The sequence below is a fragment of the Eumetopias jubatus genome, unplaced genomic scaffold, assembly GCF_037043125.1.
Source record: "Eumetopias jubatus isolate StellerSeaLion01/CBP00866 unplaced genomic scaffold, mEumJub1_p1.0 scaffold_13, whole genome shotgun sequence".
Classification (NCBI taxonomy): Eukaryota; Metazoa; Chordata; class Mammalia; order Carnivora; family Otariidae; genus Eumetopias; species Eumetopias jubatus.
The window spans coordinates 93,301,722-93,321,322 of record NW_028274819.1 but is presented as its reverse complement, the minus strand read 5'-3'; the positions used below and the strand labels follow the sequence as shown (position 1 = coordinate 93,321,322).

The 19,601-nt window shown below is 37.5% G+C and overlaps 1 protein-coding gene across 5 annotated transcripts in view; it reads left to right on the top strand.

The window, feature by feature from the left end:
- The first annotated feature begins 622 nt into the window (after nt 1-622).
- The window catches only part of CCDC15 (coiled-coil domain containing 15), an 85,372-nt gene continuing 66,393 nt past the window's right edge, over nt 623-19,601 (top strand). For 2 of the 5 annotated variants that reach the window (XM_088017643.1, XM_088017641.1), the window contains exons 1-9: nt 623-831; nt 1,193-1,381; nt 5,533-5,682; nt 6,219-6,410; nt 13,043-13,156; nt 17,158-17,280; nt 17,764-18,396; nt 18,968-19,090; nt 19,342-19,464. In XM_088017643.1, the coding sequence (XP_087873769.1) occupies nt 1,202-1,381; nt 5,533-5,682; nt 6,219-6,410; nt 13,043-13,156; nt 17,158-17,280; nt 17,764-18,396; nt 18,968-19,090; nt 19,342-19,464 (1,638 nt within the window). In that variant the 5' untranslated portion in view covers nt 623-831; nt 1,193-1,201. The other 3 variants (XM_088017642.1, XM_088017644.1, XM_088017645.1) reach the window with 3 other exon arrangements.

Sequence of the window (19,601 nt, the reverse complement as noted above, 5' to 3'; positions counted from 1 at the left end):
ATGAACGAATGGGTATTTCACAGGGATAATGAATTATAGTAGAGCTTGGAGCAGAGAGGGTGACCGCTCGCGAGGCTGTTCAAATATAAGAATATGTATTAAATAGCCTTATAAATGTAACGAAGTGTACACAGGATCCTTAGCTTGGTTAGCTTAGTTTGTTCCTAGAGGAAGCCCTGCTAGGCCCACCTTTTTCTATCCTTTTCTCCTACTTCATTCTGTTGGGACCCTTGTCCCTCCCAGTCACCGTTCTTCAGCTCAATGTAATCCCTTCCTGAAATATTTGAGCTGGTCTCCGTGCCGGGTCTACAATAGCACCAGCGGCCGCCACACCTCAGCGGGCGCGTTACCCAGCAGCCGCGCGAAGCCACTAGTTCCGCCCAGTTTCTTGGGCCTTCACAAGTCCCGCCCCCTCAGCTAGAACGAAGCGGAAGTGACGTTTTGCGGAGCCCGAAGTCCCGCCCCTCACGCTTGCCCAGCCCCAGGGAGGGGACGCAAGACCGGAAGGGGCGGCTACAAGGCCCCAGAAGGGCGGGGCGGGGCGAGGCGGGGCGGGGCGGAGCGGGACGAGGCGGGGCGGAGCGGGGCGAAGCGGGGCGGGGCCGGGCGGCGCTCCCCAAAGTGGCGGTTTACTGGAGGCAGTTTCCTTAGTATCCGGAATAGTTTGAGTCTGTGGCGAGCGGCGCACCGGAACAGCGTCGGTGTTATCTTAGCAGGAGTGGGACCCCTGAGGCCTCAGAAACAGGCTTTTGTCTGGCCCGGGACTCCTCGGCGTTCAGCGCTTTCCCCCATAACCGGATACCGGTTATTTGGACTCTGCCTTTGGCTCAGGTTCCCGCCCCACCCTACCAGGCCCCTTTCCTTCTGGCTGCTGCGGTCGTTCCTCCCTTTCCTCGCGGTGCCACCGGTGGGCACCGTCTTCGTTCTCTCAGTAGATCCCTTTTTCTCCCCCCTTTCATCCCATTCTTTCCAGAAGGCAGTCTTTATACTTTTCCTTTTTATTTCTTCCCACTTCTTTCCCCTTCTTTCCTCTTTCCTTCCTTCTCCAGAATTCTCGTTCTGAGACTGCCTGTCAGGCTACTGCCTCCTCCAAGGCTTCTCCCCCTTTCTGGAGCCTGTGCTCATGGCTTAGGAGGTTGAGCTTTTAGCGCAGTCGTTTGAAGATTTTAAGCTTCTCTTTTCTCCTGCCCAGGAGTCACAGATGCCAGGAAGTATGGCCCCCTTCAAGAAGTCTCGAAATACCACAAGGGTGCCTCTGGCTTTAAACCCCCTGAAGAGCAAGGACGTGTTGGCAGTGCTGGCTGAGAGGAACCAGGCTATAATGCCAGTTGGGGCATGGGTGGAACCTGCCTTGCCAGATAGTTCGGAAGTCCCAGCATATGTGAGTGTCAGTTTGATGCAAATGTAGTGGGGTTCCTCCCCCATTTTTCTTTTTTCTTTCTTTCTCTACCCCCCCCCCCCATATTAGCCTTCTGTAATCCCTGGTGCTTAGATAAAGATGAACAGTCCTTTCTGGGGATGTCCTTTCTCTTCTGTTATAAATAGGTACGTTCTTGAATTAGGATTGTAGAACAAACACCTATTTGCCAAAAATGTTTATTTCACAAACTCTTGATTGCTGTCTATATCTTGCAGACACCCTACCACATAGTAGGGGTGACAGTTGCCACACTTAATGAAACATTAATTGATTGCTTAAAGTTAATGAGAGTGTAGTAGAGATTCAGTAAGTTTCAGACAGAATAAGGAAAGAACAGATTAATTCTGACAGGGATTCTGAGAAAGTTTAACTGTAAATTTCATGAGGACAGGGAACTTTATTTTTTGTTCATTCCTGTCCTGACATATAGTAAGTCTTAAGGATATACTCACTGAAAGAATGGATGTGGAAATGTAGTCTATGTTCATCTTTAAAAAATGGAAATGTTGTAAGTACAGGTCGTAGGAAAGCATTTCAGATGAAGGGAAACTTTTGCAAAGTTTACATGTGTGCCTGTTTACATAATAACATTTATCCCAGAAGAATCAGTAAGATTTGGTACAAAGGTATTTTGGTATTTAAGTTAGTGACTCCTCTTTTTCATTGCTCAAATAATGACATCTTTGTAATGTAGCATCAAAAGGCCTAAAAACTACCAAAATTTTCTTTTTCTATGTTAAAGAGAATCGAATCTCATGTTCCCAAACATTAAATCAAAATACTAGTCTTGGAAAAAATATAAACATGTCTCCTTTCCCTCATTTAAAAAATTTTGATCAGTACCAGCCAAAGTCAATCTGATCAAGCATCTCGTAGAACTCTTTACCGATTTAGCATATACTGACTGGGGAATCCACCCTTAACAGATGCAACTCTTGTCAGCTCAGAAGAAATGCTGAATAGTTACTTCTAAAGCATGGTAGACCTAATATCATGCCTATTCTAAAGGGAAACTCCTAATCATTTTTGTCCCCAAAGTTTCAAGGAGCTGTCAAGATTCCTAAAAATACCATAACTTCAGACCTCCCTCCCCTTCCATTAATTAAATTAGCACCAAAAAACACTGCTGTTCTATCAGCATTCATGGCTATTGCATTATTTTATAATTTATCTGGTTATCTATTGTTGTGTAACAAACCTGGATCTTAGTGGCATAAAGCAAAAGATAATGTGTGTCAGGATTTCAAGCAGGGCACAGTGGAGATGGCTTATCTGCAACATGGTGTCTGAAACTTCAGTTGGGACAGCTAAAATGGCTGGAGATGTCTGGGACAAGTTTACTGGGTTCTGGCTGTTGGTTGGATTTCTTGGTTCTTCATCTGGCATCTTTTGGGCTGTAAAGTCCAAGATGGCTTTCTCACTCACATATCTAGCACTTGGGCTAGGATGACTAGAATGGCTAGGAGCTTGCTGGAGGATTTCTCTTTCCACATGGCCTCTCTACTTGGCTAGCTTGGGCTTCCTCTCAGCATGGTAGTCTTAGGGTAGAATTCTTACATGGTGGCTGGTTTCCCTAGGGTGAGCATTCCAAGAGCTATAGGTGGAAGTTGCTTTATGACCTTGCTGGAGAAGTCATGGAGCCAATGCTTCTTCCTCTTTTTGGATATACAGAGCCAGACTACATTCAGTATGGGAAATGACTACACAAGGGCATAAATACTGGGAGGCTTGATTCACTGTGGGGAGAAGGGGAGATCATCTTTGGAGACTACTGTGTAATCTAAATATCAGTCCTATCATGTGAATTATCCAAAAATATTCTTTGGTTGTTGTGAGAAACACTTCATCCTATCTTGCCCCCTTGGATAGTCCTTAGGGTTCAAAAAGTCTATGAGGAGTTAGTTGTACAATTGAAACAGTATTTATTTTTGCTTAACCCAGTATTTCTCAAATTTATTTGACTCTGAGAATGTCCTAACATTCCAGAACATGGGACAATGTTCTTGGGTTTTGGTGGCCTTACACAATGGTGTTTGCTAAGAAAAATATGTTTCTAAAATATGGTACATTCTTTTTTTTTTTTTAATTTTTTTATTGTTATGTTAATCACCATATATTACATCATTAGTTTTTGGTGCAGTGTTCCATGATTCATTGTTTGTGCATAACACCCAGTGCTCCATGCAGAACGTGCCCTCCTCAATACCCATCACCAGGCTAACCCATCCCCCTACCCCCCTCCCCTCTAGAACCCTCAGTTTGTTTTTCAGAGTCCATCATCTCTCATGGTTCGTCTCCCCCTCTGACATACTCCCCTTTTCTTCCTCTCCTGTTATCTTCTTCTTTTTCTTTTTTCTTAAAATATGTTGCGTTATTTGTTTCAGAAGTACAGATCTGTGATTCAACAGTCTTGCACAATTCACAGCGCTCACCATAGCACATAGCCTCCCCAATGTCTATCACCCAGCCACCCCATCCCTCCCACCCCCAACCACTCCAGTAACACTCAGTTTGTTTCCTGAGATTAAGAATTCCTCATATCAGTGAGGTCATGTGATACATGTCTTTCTCTGATTGACTTATAAAATATGGTACATTCTTATGTTTGGTTTACAGTTGAGATTCACAATTTGGAGTCAGTCATATACTTCAATAAGATGTTTGATAATCTCAGCATGGGGTAAAGAGGGGGCAGACAGATAATGGAAGTAAAAGAGGAAGGATGGCTTTAATCTTCTGGGAGTTGAGTTAATTTCGGTCAGTTGTTCAGGCTTTACTACCTGTATCTCTCCTTTGGAATTATTTTACCTAATTGTTCTTTGATATTTGTTTTGTACACTCTACCCTTATGGTATATATTTGTATAGAATATGGGGTAGATTTCTTGGAAAATTTAATTTTAATTGGAATTTAAGTTCATTTGCTTTTGAGAGTTAATGACCTCCTATGAAATGTTTGGGCACCTTCTGAACTAGAATTTGGAATCAATGTGTTAGAAGAAGGGCTCAATAGGAGTATGATTTTATTTAATTTGAAGATTCCTTTTGAAAGAGAAACACAGTTGAGAGAAAAACAGGACAGTATAGGGCATACGTATTGGAGTCAGAGAAACTTCTAGCTCTGCTACTTGCCAGCCATAGAATCTTTGGCTACTACTAAAGATGAATCTTTCTGAGCCCCAGTTTCTTCATCTTTCATACAAGAGATAAGAATACCTTCTATTGGAGATAGTGTTGGGAATTCAGTGATATAATGTAGTTAAAGTGCTTGTCTTGTAGCAGATCTTTAATAATGGTAACTGCTTTTAATTATGATGACTATGGTTGTTATTCAGAGCACTCAGAGGAAGTGAATACTGATCAGGGACTCAAATGGGATAAAATATTCTAGATTGTTTAGAATATGTTTTGGAATTGAGCATTACATAAATATTGAGTACCTTTATATTCAAGGCTCTGTGTTATATATTGTAGGGGAAACAAGGGAGAATTAAATACATTTCCTGTCCTCAAGGTGTACCTAATCTAATGGGGGATTTGAGAAGTGTTGCTGTCAATTAATGTTAATAAGAATGAGAGGTAGTAGTGTAGGAGAGCTCAGAAGAAGGGATCGTGGAAGGTCCTAAGTGGTGGGTGTTAGATGGTCTTAAAGAGTGAGGAAGCCTTTACCTTACTAGATAGAGATGACAGGAAGGGCATGCTACGTTTTAAAAATAGAGAATAAATCTGAGCGTGAAGGCATTTTATAATAGGACATATTTAGTGAGTGGTAAGCAATTTTAGAAAATGTGTGACATAAGATAGGTTTGAATTGGTTCATTAAGGATTAATGAAGACAACTTTAGTTATCAGTTCAATGAAAAATTAAGATTTTATTTGAATGCTCACAAATTCCAAGTTTTAGTTTGTGATTTGAGTTCCTGGTACTCACCTGCTATGTCTAGATTATCAGCTCTGAACTCCTGTGATTTCCTTACTCTACTGGGAATTCTAGATTATAGAACTGAATTATTTTGTCAGGATTTTATCTTGACTGATTTGTGCTTACAGCAGAGCCCTAGTGGGCAAAAACTGCTGACATTTAAGTTTATTTTCTGTCTTTCATCTTTCAAGACTTCAGCATATATGATTGAAGAAGAACTAAAGGAACAGCTAAGAAAAAAACAAGAAGCTCTGAAGCATTTTCAGAGACAAGTCAAACACCGAATAAATCAGCAAATCAGGCTGAGAAAAAAGCAACAGTTTCAGAGATCTTATGAAGCAGTAAGTTCAAAAGTGAACCTGAGTAAAGATTGAATGTGAAGTGTGTGTTATGAGAGAAGCTATTAGACAGTTACAGAATCACTTTCTTTGGATTCCATGCTTTGTATAATTGCTAGGGAGGGCAGTAGATTTGTATGTTTTATTCTTGTGTTGTTCTGACTCACAAGAATTCTTTTTTGCTTTCACCAATAGTTTAAAACAATGTCAGAATTTTGGATTTGGGTTTGAATTTTGGCTTTGCTGCTTGCTAGCTATGTGACCTTGGATTTATTACTTACCCTCTGTGAACTGTAGTTTCTTTATCTATAAAATGGGGCTATGATACTTGTCTCACAATGTTGTTATGAGAATTAGATAAGTAAATTATTAGCACATAGTAGGTGCCTGGTAAATGTTAGTTTCTTTGCCTGTTAAAACTTTCCCCTTTCTACCCCGATCCTGATTTAAAATCTTTGGGGCTGCTTATAGACATTATTTCATTGTAATGGCTTGGAGTAGAACTCACTAGAAGAATCTCACTTTCTTCCTTTGTGTAGGCAGAAAAAGAAGGCTCTATAGCCATGCAGTCTTCAGATCCAGCACATTTAACTCCTAAAAGAACAAGTGTTTTTCCAAGCGACTTGAATGCTGCTATTGGAAGTGCTAGGTTACCTCCTTCCCAGATGCTTGGGGATGGAATGGACGATAGAGAGAATCAGAATGAATTATTCCAACAACAAGCCCAGGCTGTAAGTACATATTCATTTTATGTCTATGATTTTTTTTTTTAGGTATAGGACATATCTAGGATATGAAGTAGAGATTAGGAGGTATCACATTTAACTTCACTTTTACTTTTTTTACCTTTGTAAGTGGTGAATAGTGAAATGATGTTTATTTTTTTGTATAAAAAATAAGAATTAAAGCATTAAATAATGCTTTAATTAAATTTAATAATAAAAAATAATAATAAATAATAATTAAATTTAATAATAAAAAAAATAAGCATTAAAGAATTCAAGCTTGGCACATTACACCCAAGCAGGTTAAACTGTATCTACAGAAAGGAAATGATAAATACAGAATTAAAAGAGTTTTTATTTTATTTTATTTTAAATTTATTTATTTTTGGTAAGACAGTTTAGAATCATCTAAAGAAAGGTGCCAAAGTGTAAGAGTCAGACCTTATGAGAAAGAGCTTTGGGTCAAAGAACAGAGATTTTTTTCCCCCCCCCCAATTATACTGGAATTGTGTTATGGGTAAATTATTCTGTTTGTAGCGTATGGACAAAACTGATTGCTAACCTCTGTTGCAAATAGGTACAGTACATATATGGGGCATTTCATTCATTATTTTTGTCTCTTTTTCCTCTTTTATGTCCTTTAATCTGATTATCATAATAACTAGATCTATAGGTCAAGTAATAATAAACTCTTAACACAATCAGAATTTTAAAATGTAACATATCGAGTAACTGATTTTACATATTTGTTATTTATTTATTTATTAAAGATTGATTTATTTATTTTAGAGAGAGAGAGAGTGTGGGGGGAGGGCAGAGGGGGAGAGAGAGAGAATCTCAACCAGACTCTGTGCCGAGCGCAGAGCCTGATGTGGAGCTCGATCTCCCGACCCTGAGATCGTGACCTGAGTCGAAACCAAGAGTCGGACACTTAACCGACTGATTCACCCAGGCGCCCCTTACGTATCTGTTATTTAAAAATTAACTACCATGATTAGGTTCATCCACTCAAATCACTTGACACCATGCATTCAACTCTCCTTAGTGTACATGAGTTTCCGTCCAGTTAATACCATATTCTTCAACTCTGCTATGGGAATTATACTTCATCTTATTTAAAATGTATTTCTAGGGATAGAGAGAGGAGAGCAAAAATGTAGATGATGATTGTCTGGGGGTGCCTGGGTGGCTCAGTTGGTTGAGTGGCCGTCTGTTGGTTTCAGCTAAGGTCATGATCTCACTGGTTGTGGGATCAAGCTCCGTGTGAGCTCTGGGCTCGGGGGAGTCTGCTTGAAAATTCTCTCCTTTGGGGCGCCTGGGTGGCTCAGTTGGTTAAGCGACTGCCTTCGGCTCAGGTCATGATCTCAGGGTTCTGGGATCGAGCCCCGCATCGGCTCCCTGCTAAGCAGGAAACCTGCTTCTCCCTCTCCCACTCCCCCTGCTTGTGTTCCCTCTCTGTCTCTCTCTCTGTCAAATAAATAAATAAAATCTTTTAAAAAAAAAAAAGAAAGAAAATTCTCTCCTTTGCTCCTTCCCCCACTCAGGCTCACTCTCTCTCTCTCTTTCTCTTTAAAATAAATAAATAAATCTTTAAAGAAAAAAAATGATGATAATGTGAAAATAAAAGTTTTGTAACTGCTTATGTGCTCAGTCTTAAGTATGAAACACATCCGATGGTGGTGTTAGTATCGATAGGGAAAAGCTTTATAAGCACATGTTATATTGAAATACTTAAAAACATTTTTTTCTCTTTGTCCCAAACTATGACTTTTTCTTGCCATTGCTTGATTTGTAGTAATCATTTTATAAATCATTTTTGTTTTCCTTTGTAAGATTATGAACAATTTGTTGAGCAAATATTTATTGAGCCAGGCACTGCATAAAGTATAAGGGATAGAACATTGATGAAGACAGACACAGTTATTGCCTTCATGGTGCCTGTAACTGTAACCTCACTTAGTGAGGCATCATATACATCTCATCTGTATAACACATAACTCACAACACATCTGTTCACAGACACTTGAATATACTGTGTTTGTTAAACATTGTAGAGATACCAATGAAATGTGAAATAGGACCCTTCATGGGGTTATTTTTCCAAGTGGAGATACAAAGCTAACAGACCCCAATCGATTAGATAATAATAGAGAGACATTTGCTGTATTTGATGAAAGGTTGTGCTATGGGATGTCAAAAATTTTAAAATCCAAGAAAATGTGGGAGAATTCCTGGAAGAGGTGGAATTGAGCTGTATATTTTGAATTGATAAAGTGAATTGAATTGGTAAATTCGAGAGAATTTTGAGATAAGAGGAACAGTGAAAAGTCTAGAATATGTAATGAACTTGGTATATTTGGGAATAAGTGATGGAACCATTCTAATTAATAGTTTACAGAGGAGAATAACAGAAAATGAGATTAGATATGTAGGAGGAAATCAGGTTATGAAAAGCCTGAAATGTTACAAAATTTAAAAAAGTTTTTATACCCTGTTTTTTTTCCTTAAAAGATGAAATACTGAAGAATGTTCAGTGATCTAAACTACTTTAAGCCTGTAAACTTTTGCCCCTACACCACCATGACAGTAAATGCTTTTTTAATTTTACTATTTCTGTTGCAGTTTTTATCCACTAGGTGTCACTAAGAACTAGACAGTGAGACTGTTCAAGCAGTGACTCCCTTGGTTTATCTAGAAGTGGCTGAGTAAATTGTGAATGCAGTTCGGAGTGTTAGTGGACTTTTCAATTTTCTTGTCTTGGAGTGATAGAAACATAGAATCCTGGAGTTGAAGGGTTTTACATATTCATCTCACATACTGAAATACTTAAGGATGAAATGACTTGACATCTGGGGTATACTTCAAAATAACGTAAGGGTGAGGTGAAGTAGGGCATTACATATTAAACAAGATTGGCCAGGAATTGATCATGTTAAAACTGGTTGATGTGTATGTGATGTGTATTATAGCTTCTGTCTATTTCTCTGTATGCTTGAAGTTTCCAATATGTTTGAATTTATTTACATTTTTAATTAAATGCTGGAAAAGACATTATCAAGTCTAACCTTTCTTTCTCTAAGGAATTCTTTTTATAATGTCTCATATATAAATGGCCATCCAGTTTCTGCTAGAACATTGCCACTGCTGAGCAACTGACTACTTTTTAGACTATTTCATTTTTAGAAGTCTTGAAATTTTAAGTATTTTTTCAATTTATTGAGTCAAATTCTTCTCCCTATAATTTTTACCCTTTGGGCCTAGTTTTATACTCTCAAGCAATAGAAAATAAAAAACCATGGTCATCTCTAAGACACTTCAAGTATTTGATTATAACTATCATTTTTCTCTTTTGATTCTTAAATTCCTAATGCTTTCTGTCATTATAATCTTGGTTGATTTCTTCTGAATGTTATTTAGTTTTTCAGTGCTCTTTTCAAATATGACCCTCAAAACTGAACACAGAACTATACCCCAAATTTGATTTTGCTAGGACCTCTCTTATTCTGTACTCCCACCCCATCCTCCACTTTTATAATACTCGATATTACCTACTTGTTCTAAGGTAGATTAAGATTGGGTACCTAAAGTTAGGAAGTATAATCATAAAACTGGAAGAAATTTCAAGTGTTCCCATAAAATAGAATTAGCCTAACCCTGTGCTTTTTGTTAAGACTGATATTTATCTCTAGGGATTGAGTTTCTCTTGTGTTCCTTGATAGCTTCATTTTGGTGGGGAATTGAAGAACAACTGATCATTGTTTCTTTCTCACCATGTAATAACTTTTCATTTATACACTATTAAGCTTACTACTATTTTTTAGCATGGTATACCTCAGCTTTTTATTTCTCACTGAATCTTTTATTGTCTTGTTTTTTTACTTTTATTCTTTCTTTATATTGCAGGTTTTCCAGCTTTTTCAACCCTGGAAATAACAATTCACTTTTGTAATTAAGAAAGGTTTAAACAATATGAAATAACCTGTTAAGTTTTCTGTAATCTATCATTGAAAAACTAGTGTTTGAGTTAGGCTCTTTGGCTGCAAGAATTCATTTTATTTTAAGAATATGCACGGGATAATAAAGACAGAATCAGAAACTCACACAAATCTAAACTCCCTTAAGGAGTGTGTGGCCGGACAATTTTTTTAGGTCTGAGTTAGCTCCGTTGATCACACAGCATAGGATCTTTGATCTTCCCACTAATATTTAATCACTAACTTGATTGATTCGGTGGTCCTCGTAGGATGGCCCACCTTTCCCCATTGCCTGAGGACATGAGACCCTCAGTGCTAAACCTGGACAGTTCCAGGCAAAGTGGGAGAGTTGGTTGCCTTGTCTCTACACATATGCTTCTCCCTTATTTGCTTAATTTTCTACTACCTCATATTCTCATCATCACAGCTCTGAAACTTTGGCATATGTAGGCTCCTTTAGCCTCTTTTCTCCAGCTTTGGACCTTTTCAGTTCAGTTTCTGTCTCTGACTTTTCACACTTCCTAGTTCATTATGTAAGATAAAGAATCTTCATTGGCCCAGCCTGTCTCTTTGAGGAAGATCTAGGTTACTGGCAAGCCTATAGCTTGGGATGCCCACTTAATAATTTGATTTGTAGCATCTCCCTATTTTCTTTGTTTTTAATACTTAACATTCACTTTGGTCCTTGTATTAGTTTCCTGTGGCTGCTGTAACAGATCACCTCAAACTTAGTGGCTTGAAATGACAAATTTCTTTTCTCGAAGTTCTGGAGGCTGGAAGTCCAAAATCAGTTTCACTGAGCCGAAATCAAGGTGTCAGCAGGGCCCCTTCCACAGATTCTAGGAGAAAATTTGTTCCTTGCCTCTAGCAGTTTTTGGTGTCTGCTGGTGTTCCTTTGCTTGTGGCTACATTGTACCAATCCCTGCTTCCGTCTTTACATCACCTTCTCTTCTGTAGCCAAATCTTCTACCTCTTTCTCGTAAGGACAGGGGATGGCATTTAGGACCCATGTCGACAGTCCAAGATTATCTCCTGATCTCAAGATCCTTAACTTAATAATATCCGCGAAGGCCCTTTTTCCTTATAGAGTAACATTTACAGGTTTCAGGGATTAGGACCTGGTGTCTTTGGGTGTCCATTATTCAGCCTGTTACAGTCCTCATAGCTGGTCGTTGAAAGGGCCTTCAGGTTGAGGTTTGATGAAGGGTTATGGTAATAACAGAGAAATGGAAAGACTGTAATGTATATTCCAGCTGCTGGACCAGTTGAAATACCCTGCTTAAGGGACTAAAATCAATATGTGACTCTAATAGAGGTTTGGAGTTGATGGGAGATGAACATTATGTATCCTTATTTCATATCTGTTATGACGGGTATTTTGAATCCTTGGTCACATTGTGCAGGGCAATAACATTTACCATACTTGGTAATGAGTAAAAGCCGGCATATGTGTGTCTCTTGTATTTTTCATAACCTCAACTGCACATGTATCTCTTTTTGCAATATGATTATTTCTATCTTGACCCCTTTAGCCACTCTGCTAACCAAATTTAGAGGTCCTCATCTTAGCAGAAAAAAGAGTAATGCTTCAAGCTGATTTCTCTGGCTGGAGGTGTAGACCTTTAAAAGCAAGGACAAAACAGAGGTGATATACTGTAAGGAAACTGTGCTGGCCGTGAGAGTGCTTTTATCCCTAGTGCACTATTAGTAAAAATCAAGGTGTTTGTTATTTATATCTGTAAATCGTGGTCATGATTTGCCTCCAAGGGAGAATTGATATCATTAAACTTTTGCTGGATGGGTTCGAACTGGTCTTGGTTTTGCCATAATTTTACTGACTATCATGGGAACATACTTTTCTTCCATGTGATGTAGGGCTTAGCCTAAAAAATGGTATTTTGTTCATTTCTGTATTTTCTTTAAGGGAACATTCTGTGCAGATTTGTGAAAAATAAAATATTCTATGCTTCTCTGAAAAAGAAATCAAAATAGGTGCTTAATGAAATTAGTTAGGTACATATAAGGAATGAACACAAAGTCAGTGTATTTAATATTAATACTTATTATCAGCTGTTACTTAGAGTACTTGAGACAAATGGGTTGAGATGTTTGAGTTTGTGTTCTGGGTTAACTTAGACAGGCTTCCTGGAAGAAGGGAGATTTGAGAAAAAACAATAGCTACAGTCTTCAAATGTTAGGGGTGAAGAAGGGATTCCTGTAAATAGGAAAAAAGAATTTTAGAGGGACTAGGAATAGAGTCTTCTAGCGAGGAGTGGTAACAGTGATTAGGCATGCAAGGACTGGTTGAAGAAATAACTCCTTAATGAGAAGATGAATGCAACTGCTCAATCATTTCGAGGTTTATTGATTTAAACTTTCAGGTTCTGATATTTTTGTGTACATTCTTAATACAAAGCATATGTTGTTAAAAAAAAACTTGAATAACAGCACTTAAATCAAGTTATGAAGTACAGTATCTTAGAATAATGAAAATCATGTAAAAATACTATCAGCAGACCAAAGTCTCCTTTGCAGGTAAGCCTCTTGTCTTAGGTATGGCATTTTTTAATAATAGGGGCCTGTTTTCCTGTTGGAACACTTAGTGAATTTGGTATTAAAACTTTCGCCTGTTTTTGTTTGCTCTTTTTTCCCTTTTCCTGGCAGCTTAGTCAAACCATGAAACAGGCCCGTCACCGGCTGGCATCCTTTAAGACTGTGAATAAAAAAAATGAGTCACTGTTTCCAGATGGTAGAAGGAAAACCTTTCCCCCTCAAGAGGTAAATTTATTTCTAATAAATGGTTTTAAAAAGTACAGATAAAGATTTATTTACCTCTCAACATTATTTAGAACTGTAAAAATAATTGGAAATAACCTGAAATATCCAATAGTAGGGAATGGTTAAAAAATTATGGTATATCACATATACCTATTCTAAAAATTATCATGCTTTCAGAGAATATATGAAGACAAGGGAAAGTGTGATGCAAAGTTGAGTGAAAAAAGTAGGATACAAGATTATATACAATATATTCTCAATTAAAAAAACTTTATTCAGCCAACATTTATGGAATGTTTATAGTTGCCAGGCCTTGTTCTAGAAGCAGGACTTAGAGTTGAGAAAATATAGACAAAGATCCCTCAAGGAGCTTCTGTGCTAGTAGGGAAGCAAACAATCAACAAGCAAATAAATGTAGATTATAACTTCAAACGGTAAGTGCTACAAAAAAAATAAAGCAAAATAGAGAGACGGGGAGGGACTGCTGTGTGCAGAGACAAAAGCCTGGGAAGAAATGGGCCAAGACGTTAATACCGATTATTTCTGGTTAGCGTTATTACAGGTGATGTTTCTTTTTTCTCTCAGTTTTCTCTATTTAAAAAATTTCCCATAATGCACATATTTTACTTTCTAATCAGGAAAAAAACCAGTACTGTTAAAAGAAAGAAAATCTTTTAATTCAAAATACAAGGTTAGGGTGAATAATTGGAACCTAAATGTGACTTAAAAGGATATTTAAGGCAATACTTGTAAAATGACATTGTTCCGTGCCTACTTATTTCAGTGTTCACAAATTTGGATGCTAAAAGCAAACTCATGTATTTTCCTGTGTTTACTCATTTTGGCATTAATTTCAAGTTTTGATAGGCAACATCTGGTAAAATGGACCATTTGATCTTTTTTGCTTTTTTTTTTTTTTGGCCATCAATCACCTCTGTCCCTTACTTAGTTCTTTCTTAGTTTTGCTTCCTAGATTATATATATATATTTTATATTTTTTTTCCTTAAGTATCTCAGCACAATTATCAAAAACGTTTGTCTCTTATATGTTTACAGTTTGTAGAATACTAACCTATAATGTCTCTCTCTTCAGTGGTAACTAAGACATTTATAGTTAAATATAAGAAACAAGCGGGCATGGGTGTGTGTGTCACATACAGCATGTCGTCCCAGATGCATTCAGTGTGATTACCTTTTTCTAGCATTGTCTTGTTATGACTCTCAAGATAGAGTTTCTCTTGTACCTAAGTTCTTCTCAGTGGCTTGCTTTTTTTTGACCGTTTTCGTACCTAATGGATTTGGCAACTCCAGTTGGTGACATTAGACTGACTCCAGAGTACTGTTAGAAGGAAGTGGTTGGACACATTCTAGTAAACCAGAAAAAAAAGAGTTATCAGATACTAGAGACTCATATTTTATATTGTGTGAAACATGTTCAAACCTTTCAGTTGATGTTTTTCCAGAAAAAGTACTGTTTTACAGGTCTGACAAATCATCATTCAGTAGAAGGGAGAAGAATTAAGTCTGAGATAACGTCCTGTATAAATCAGTTTTATACGTCAGAGATGCCATTTAAATGATGATGATGATGATGATGAATTCAGACTGACTGCTACTTCCAAAGAATGCATGTGTATTTTTCAGCTAAAACATTGGAAACATCATTCTATAGAAATGAGATTGATAAAAGAAATTAGTGTAATTTTTTGTATTTCTTATATCAAGTATGTGGTCTTTCCCTCAATTCTGAATAGTTTTCTACCCCCTCAGTTGTGTGAAGTGGAAATCTGCCAGTCAGAAAGGACACAGTCTATAACCCAGTTGAACTCTGGTTTCATTTCCTTGTTAGACTTATTTTTACTGACCTTAGAATCTCTCTGGTTCTTATTGTTATTCCAGATATAGAGATACAAATAGAAGATATACTTGCTTGCACATTGTTAGGTCACCAAGATAAAATCATAAGCCTCCTAAAATTGATCCTGGCTGGGATAGGGACAAATTGTCATTTATAAAGTTAATATATTCTCCTAGCAGCCTATTTCACTCCATGTTTGATGTGTGAGTGATTTGTTTGTAAATCTGAAGTAGAACTCACCACTTGTTTTTCTTTATTTATATTAAACCACCCTCATTTGTTAAAATCATTCCAGATCTTTCACAAAATCTCAACTTAGTATCATGAGCATATTGCTTTCTCTAGACCATCTATATTTGTATTAATTTTTTTTTTTTTCAGAAAGCACTTTAGGAAGTCATCATCCCTCAAGATAAATACAGGAACAAGAAGACAGTTGACCTTTAAGGTCTGTCAAGGTCTTTGGTCTTTTAACTCCTTCGCATTACCAGAAAATTTATAGAAAACCAGGGAGGGAAATGTAAAGAATAAAGGGAAAAAATAAGGGCTTGTTAGAGCCGTCCACAGCTAATTACATTTGGGTTTGAGGGTTAAGATTCTACGGTCCAGTATTGTTTTGTTCCTAACTGTTCTATTGAGATATAATTTATATACCACAGAGTTTACCCATTTAAAGTATACATTTCAGTGGTTTTTAGTATACACACAGGTTTGTACAACTGTCAACATAATCTAATTTAGAACACTTTCTTCACCCCTAAAAGAAACCCTATTCCCATTAGCTGTCATTTCCCATTCACTCCTTTCCCTACCCCCAGCTCTAAGCAACCACTAAACTACTTGCTGTCTCTATGGATTTGCTTATTCTGGACATTTCATCTAAATAGAATCCTATACTATGTGGTCTTTTGTGACTGGCTTCTTTCACTTTGCATATTTTCATTATGTTGTAGAATGTATCAGTACTTCATTCCTTTTTTATTGCGGAATAATATTCCTTTTATGGCTTTATCGCATTTGGTATATCCATTCATCAGTGGATGGACTTCGTGGCTTTTGTGAATAACTGTTACAGAGACTTATGTACATGTTGTTGTGTGGACATTCATTTCTTTAGAATTTTGGGGTCATAGGCTAACTCTGTATTTAATAGTTTGAGGAGCTGCCGCGCTGTTTTCCATCAGCAATATATGTGGGTTCCAATTTCCTCACATCCTCACCAATACTTATTATTGTCCATCTTTTTGACTATAACCATCCTACTGATGTGAAATGATATCTCACTATACTTTTGATTTGTGTTTTCCTGATGACTTAGGATCTTGAGTATCTTTTCACATGCCTATTGCCCATTTATATGTCTCTTATGGAGAAAATGTCTATTTAAATGTGTCCATTTTTTAATTGGGATATTTGTTTTTTTTATTATTGAGTTATAAGTGTTCTTTATATATTCTGGATACATGTCCCTTATCAGATACATGATTTGCAGATATTTTCTCCCATTCTGTAGGTTGTCATTTCACTTTCTTAATGCTGTCATTTGTACAAAATTTTTAATTTTGGTGTAGTTTAATTTATCTATTTTTTCTTGTGTTGCTTGTGTTTTTGATATAGTATCTAATAAACCATTGCTTAATCTAAAGTCATCAATATTTTCTGCTATGTGTCCTAAAAATTTTATAATTTTAGTTCTTACATTTAGGTCTATAATCTATTTTGAGTGAATTTTTATATGTGGTGAGGAAGTGGTTTAACTTAGTTCTTTTGCATGTGGATATCCACTTGTCCCAGTACCATTTGTTGAAAAACTATCCTTTTTCCATTGAATTTTCTTGGCACCCTTGTTGAAAACCAGTTGACTGAGGGTTTATCAATGTCTTAATACTACCTTCTGAGATCCGTGAACATGGGATGTCTTTCGATTTATTTAGATCTTTTTAAATTTCTTTCAACAGTGTTTTATAATTTTCATTATATAGTCTTATGCTTCTTTTGTAATGTCCTGTTTTTATAATATTTGATTGTATTGACCTACCAAATTATATTAATAGTGCGCTGAATCCCAGGATTTTATTGTAATCTCATAGTTTATACCTGTAATAGATACTTTTTTTTCATTGTTGATTGTGTTGTTTTGTAGGAACCTGACTCTGAGGAATCTTCATCTGTTATGATAGATAAGAAAGGGACAGAAAATTTGTTTTGGGGAGACCAGCAGGATCTCCTTTCTGAAGACAGGGATAAACCTTTCAGCAGAGTTCAGGTAAAGCAGAGTGAAAGGAGATAGTACAATAAAAATTAAACCAAGTGTGATTTGGACTAGCAGTACCATATTGTTGTACTAGTTTGGGATTATAGATTTAGGTTCTGTTAAGTCAAGCAAATATTATAATTTCCCATTTTATTCTAGTAATTTGTTTGACTACCATATCTTTTTTATCTTTTTTAAGATTTTATTTATTTGAAAGGGAGCAAGAGAGAGAATGTGAGTGAGCGCAAGCAGGGGGAGCGGCAGGCAGAGGGAGAGGGAGACATAAGCTCACCACTTAGCAGGGAGCCTGACACAGGGCTCGATCCCAGGACCCTGGGATCACGACCTGAGCTGAAGGCAGACGCTTAATCCACTGAGCCACCCAGGCGCCCCTGACTACCATATCTTATTGAAATTATTTTAGGAATCTCGTGGAAAATCTAGAGTGTTGCTACCACCCGGCATTCTATATTTGATGTTTATGTTCACTTTTAGAAAGTACAGTTCAAAAATCCACTATTTGCTGTGATGAAAGAGGAAGAGCAAAAGCAATTAGATCTTCAAGGCCTTCAGAATATTTTTCCAGAAGCCCAGGATTATCTTCCAGAAGCCCAAGATGATCTGCTGGAAACCCAGGGTGATTTGACAGGAATCCAGAGTGTTGAGCTAGAAGCTGAGAGTATTGAGCCAGAAGCCAAGAGTGGTGAGCCAAGACTCAATACTCTGGCTATTGAGCTGGAAAGCCAAGCTGTTGAGCCCGAAGCCCAGGCCATTGAGCCTAAAGCCCAGGCTGTTAAGATAAAAACTCAGGGTATTATGCCAGAAGCCCAGAATATTGAACTAGATGATGGGAGTATTGTGTCTAAAGTCCAGGATTTGCTACCCAAAGAACAGTGTGTTCTTCCCAAAGACCAGAATATTCTACCCAGATGTCAGGACCAGGACTTTCTACTTAAAGACCAGGATTTTCTACCCAAAGACCAGGATATTCTACCTGAATGTCAGGACCAGCATTTTCCTTCCAGAGACCAGCATGTTCTCCCTGAGGACCAGAATATTCAATCCACATTTCAGGACCAAGATTTTCTACCCAAAGACCAGCATCAGCATTTTCTACCCAGAGATCAGGTAAAATAGAGTGGAAAGGAGATATAACAAGAAGAAATAACTACTTAAATTTTGGAGTGGGATTTGCAAGGACTAAATTGCAGCTGATTTGGAGAGTCATAGTTGGAAAAAATAGTTTCCTCATTAATTCCTCAAAAGTCTGGGGTTCTTATTAAATGTTAAAGTATTATCAGCAGCACATTACCCCTTACTGGACAATTTACTTTTTTTTTTTTAATCTTTATTAGGAAAAATATTTCTGGCAGCCATTATCTGCTTTGACAGCTGAAAGATGGAACAAGGAGTGGCCCACAAGTGTGCAACAGTATCTTTTACTACTCAGGTTCCAAGGCCAGCCCTCCACCAGAGATCAGTTAGGCCAAAAATAAGAAGAAAGGGATCAACAGGAAATAAATTACATAGGGTTGTAAGTGGGCTTATGTGGACTAGAACATAGTGTTTTCTTCTATTTCATATGCTCAGTTATACTCTGACCTCAGTTAATGCCAGAATTCTCACCACAGCCTAAAGTATTGGTTAACTGATCTTTCTTAACTGAACAATTGGTATTTTGTGTTTGTTCTTTCTTTAGGAAGCAAATTTGAAGCAGCCAGCATCAATTTTGATAGGCCCAAGAGGGAGAGAGGCGTTTCCTCTGGATGTCCATCAGGATCTTCTACCCAGGCATCAAGATCAGACCTCCACCAGGGACAAGGTAGAACAGAAAAAGGAGAGAGTCCGGCAGGAACTGAATGGTTCAGGGTTTAGTTTGGAACTTGCAAAGGTTGTTCTCAAGAAGCTAGACTTCGGTAATGACAGAAAGTATGGCTTTCTGTTTTATTCTATATTTCACATTATCTCAAGTTAAAAAAATTACTGTAAGGCTCTCAATAAAGCCTATAGTATTATTACTATCATATTACTCCTCCTGGACAATATACAATTAGTGTTTTTGTTTTCTTTTAGAAAGTACACTTCAAGGAGTCACATTCTGATATGTCAAGTGAGAAAGGGAGAGAAGACTATTCTCTGGCAGGTTATCAGTATCTGCCTCCTAAACTCCAGGACCAGACCTTCATCAGAGATCAGGTAGAGCAAAATAAAAAGGAGATAAACAGAAGATAAAGTAACTGAATTTCATATATTCTCAATAATCGGTAACATGAAGTACAGAAACAGGTGCAAAAGACCCTGGTCTGATGAACTCTATCAACCAACTCAGTTCT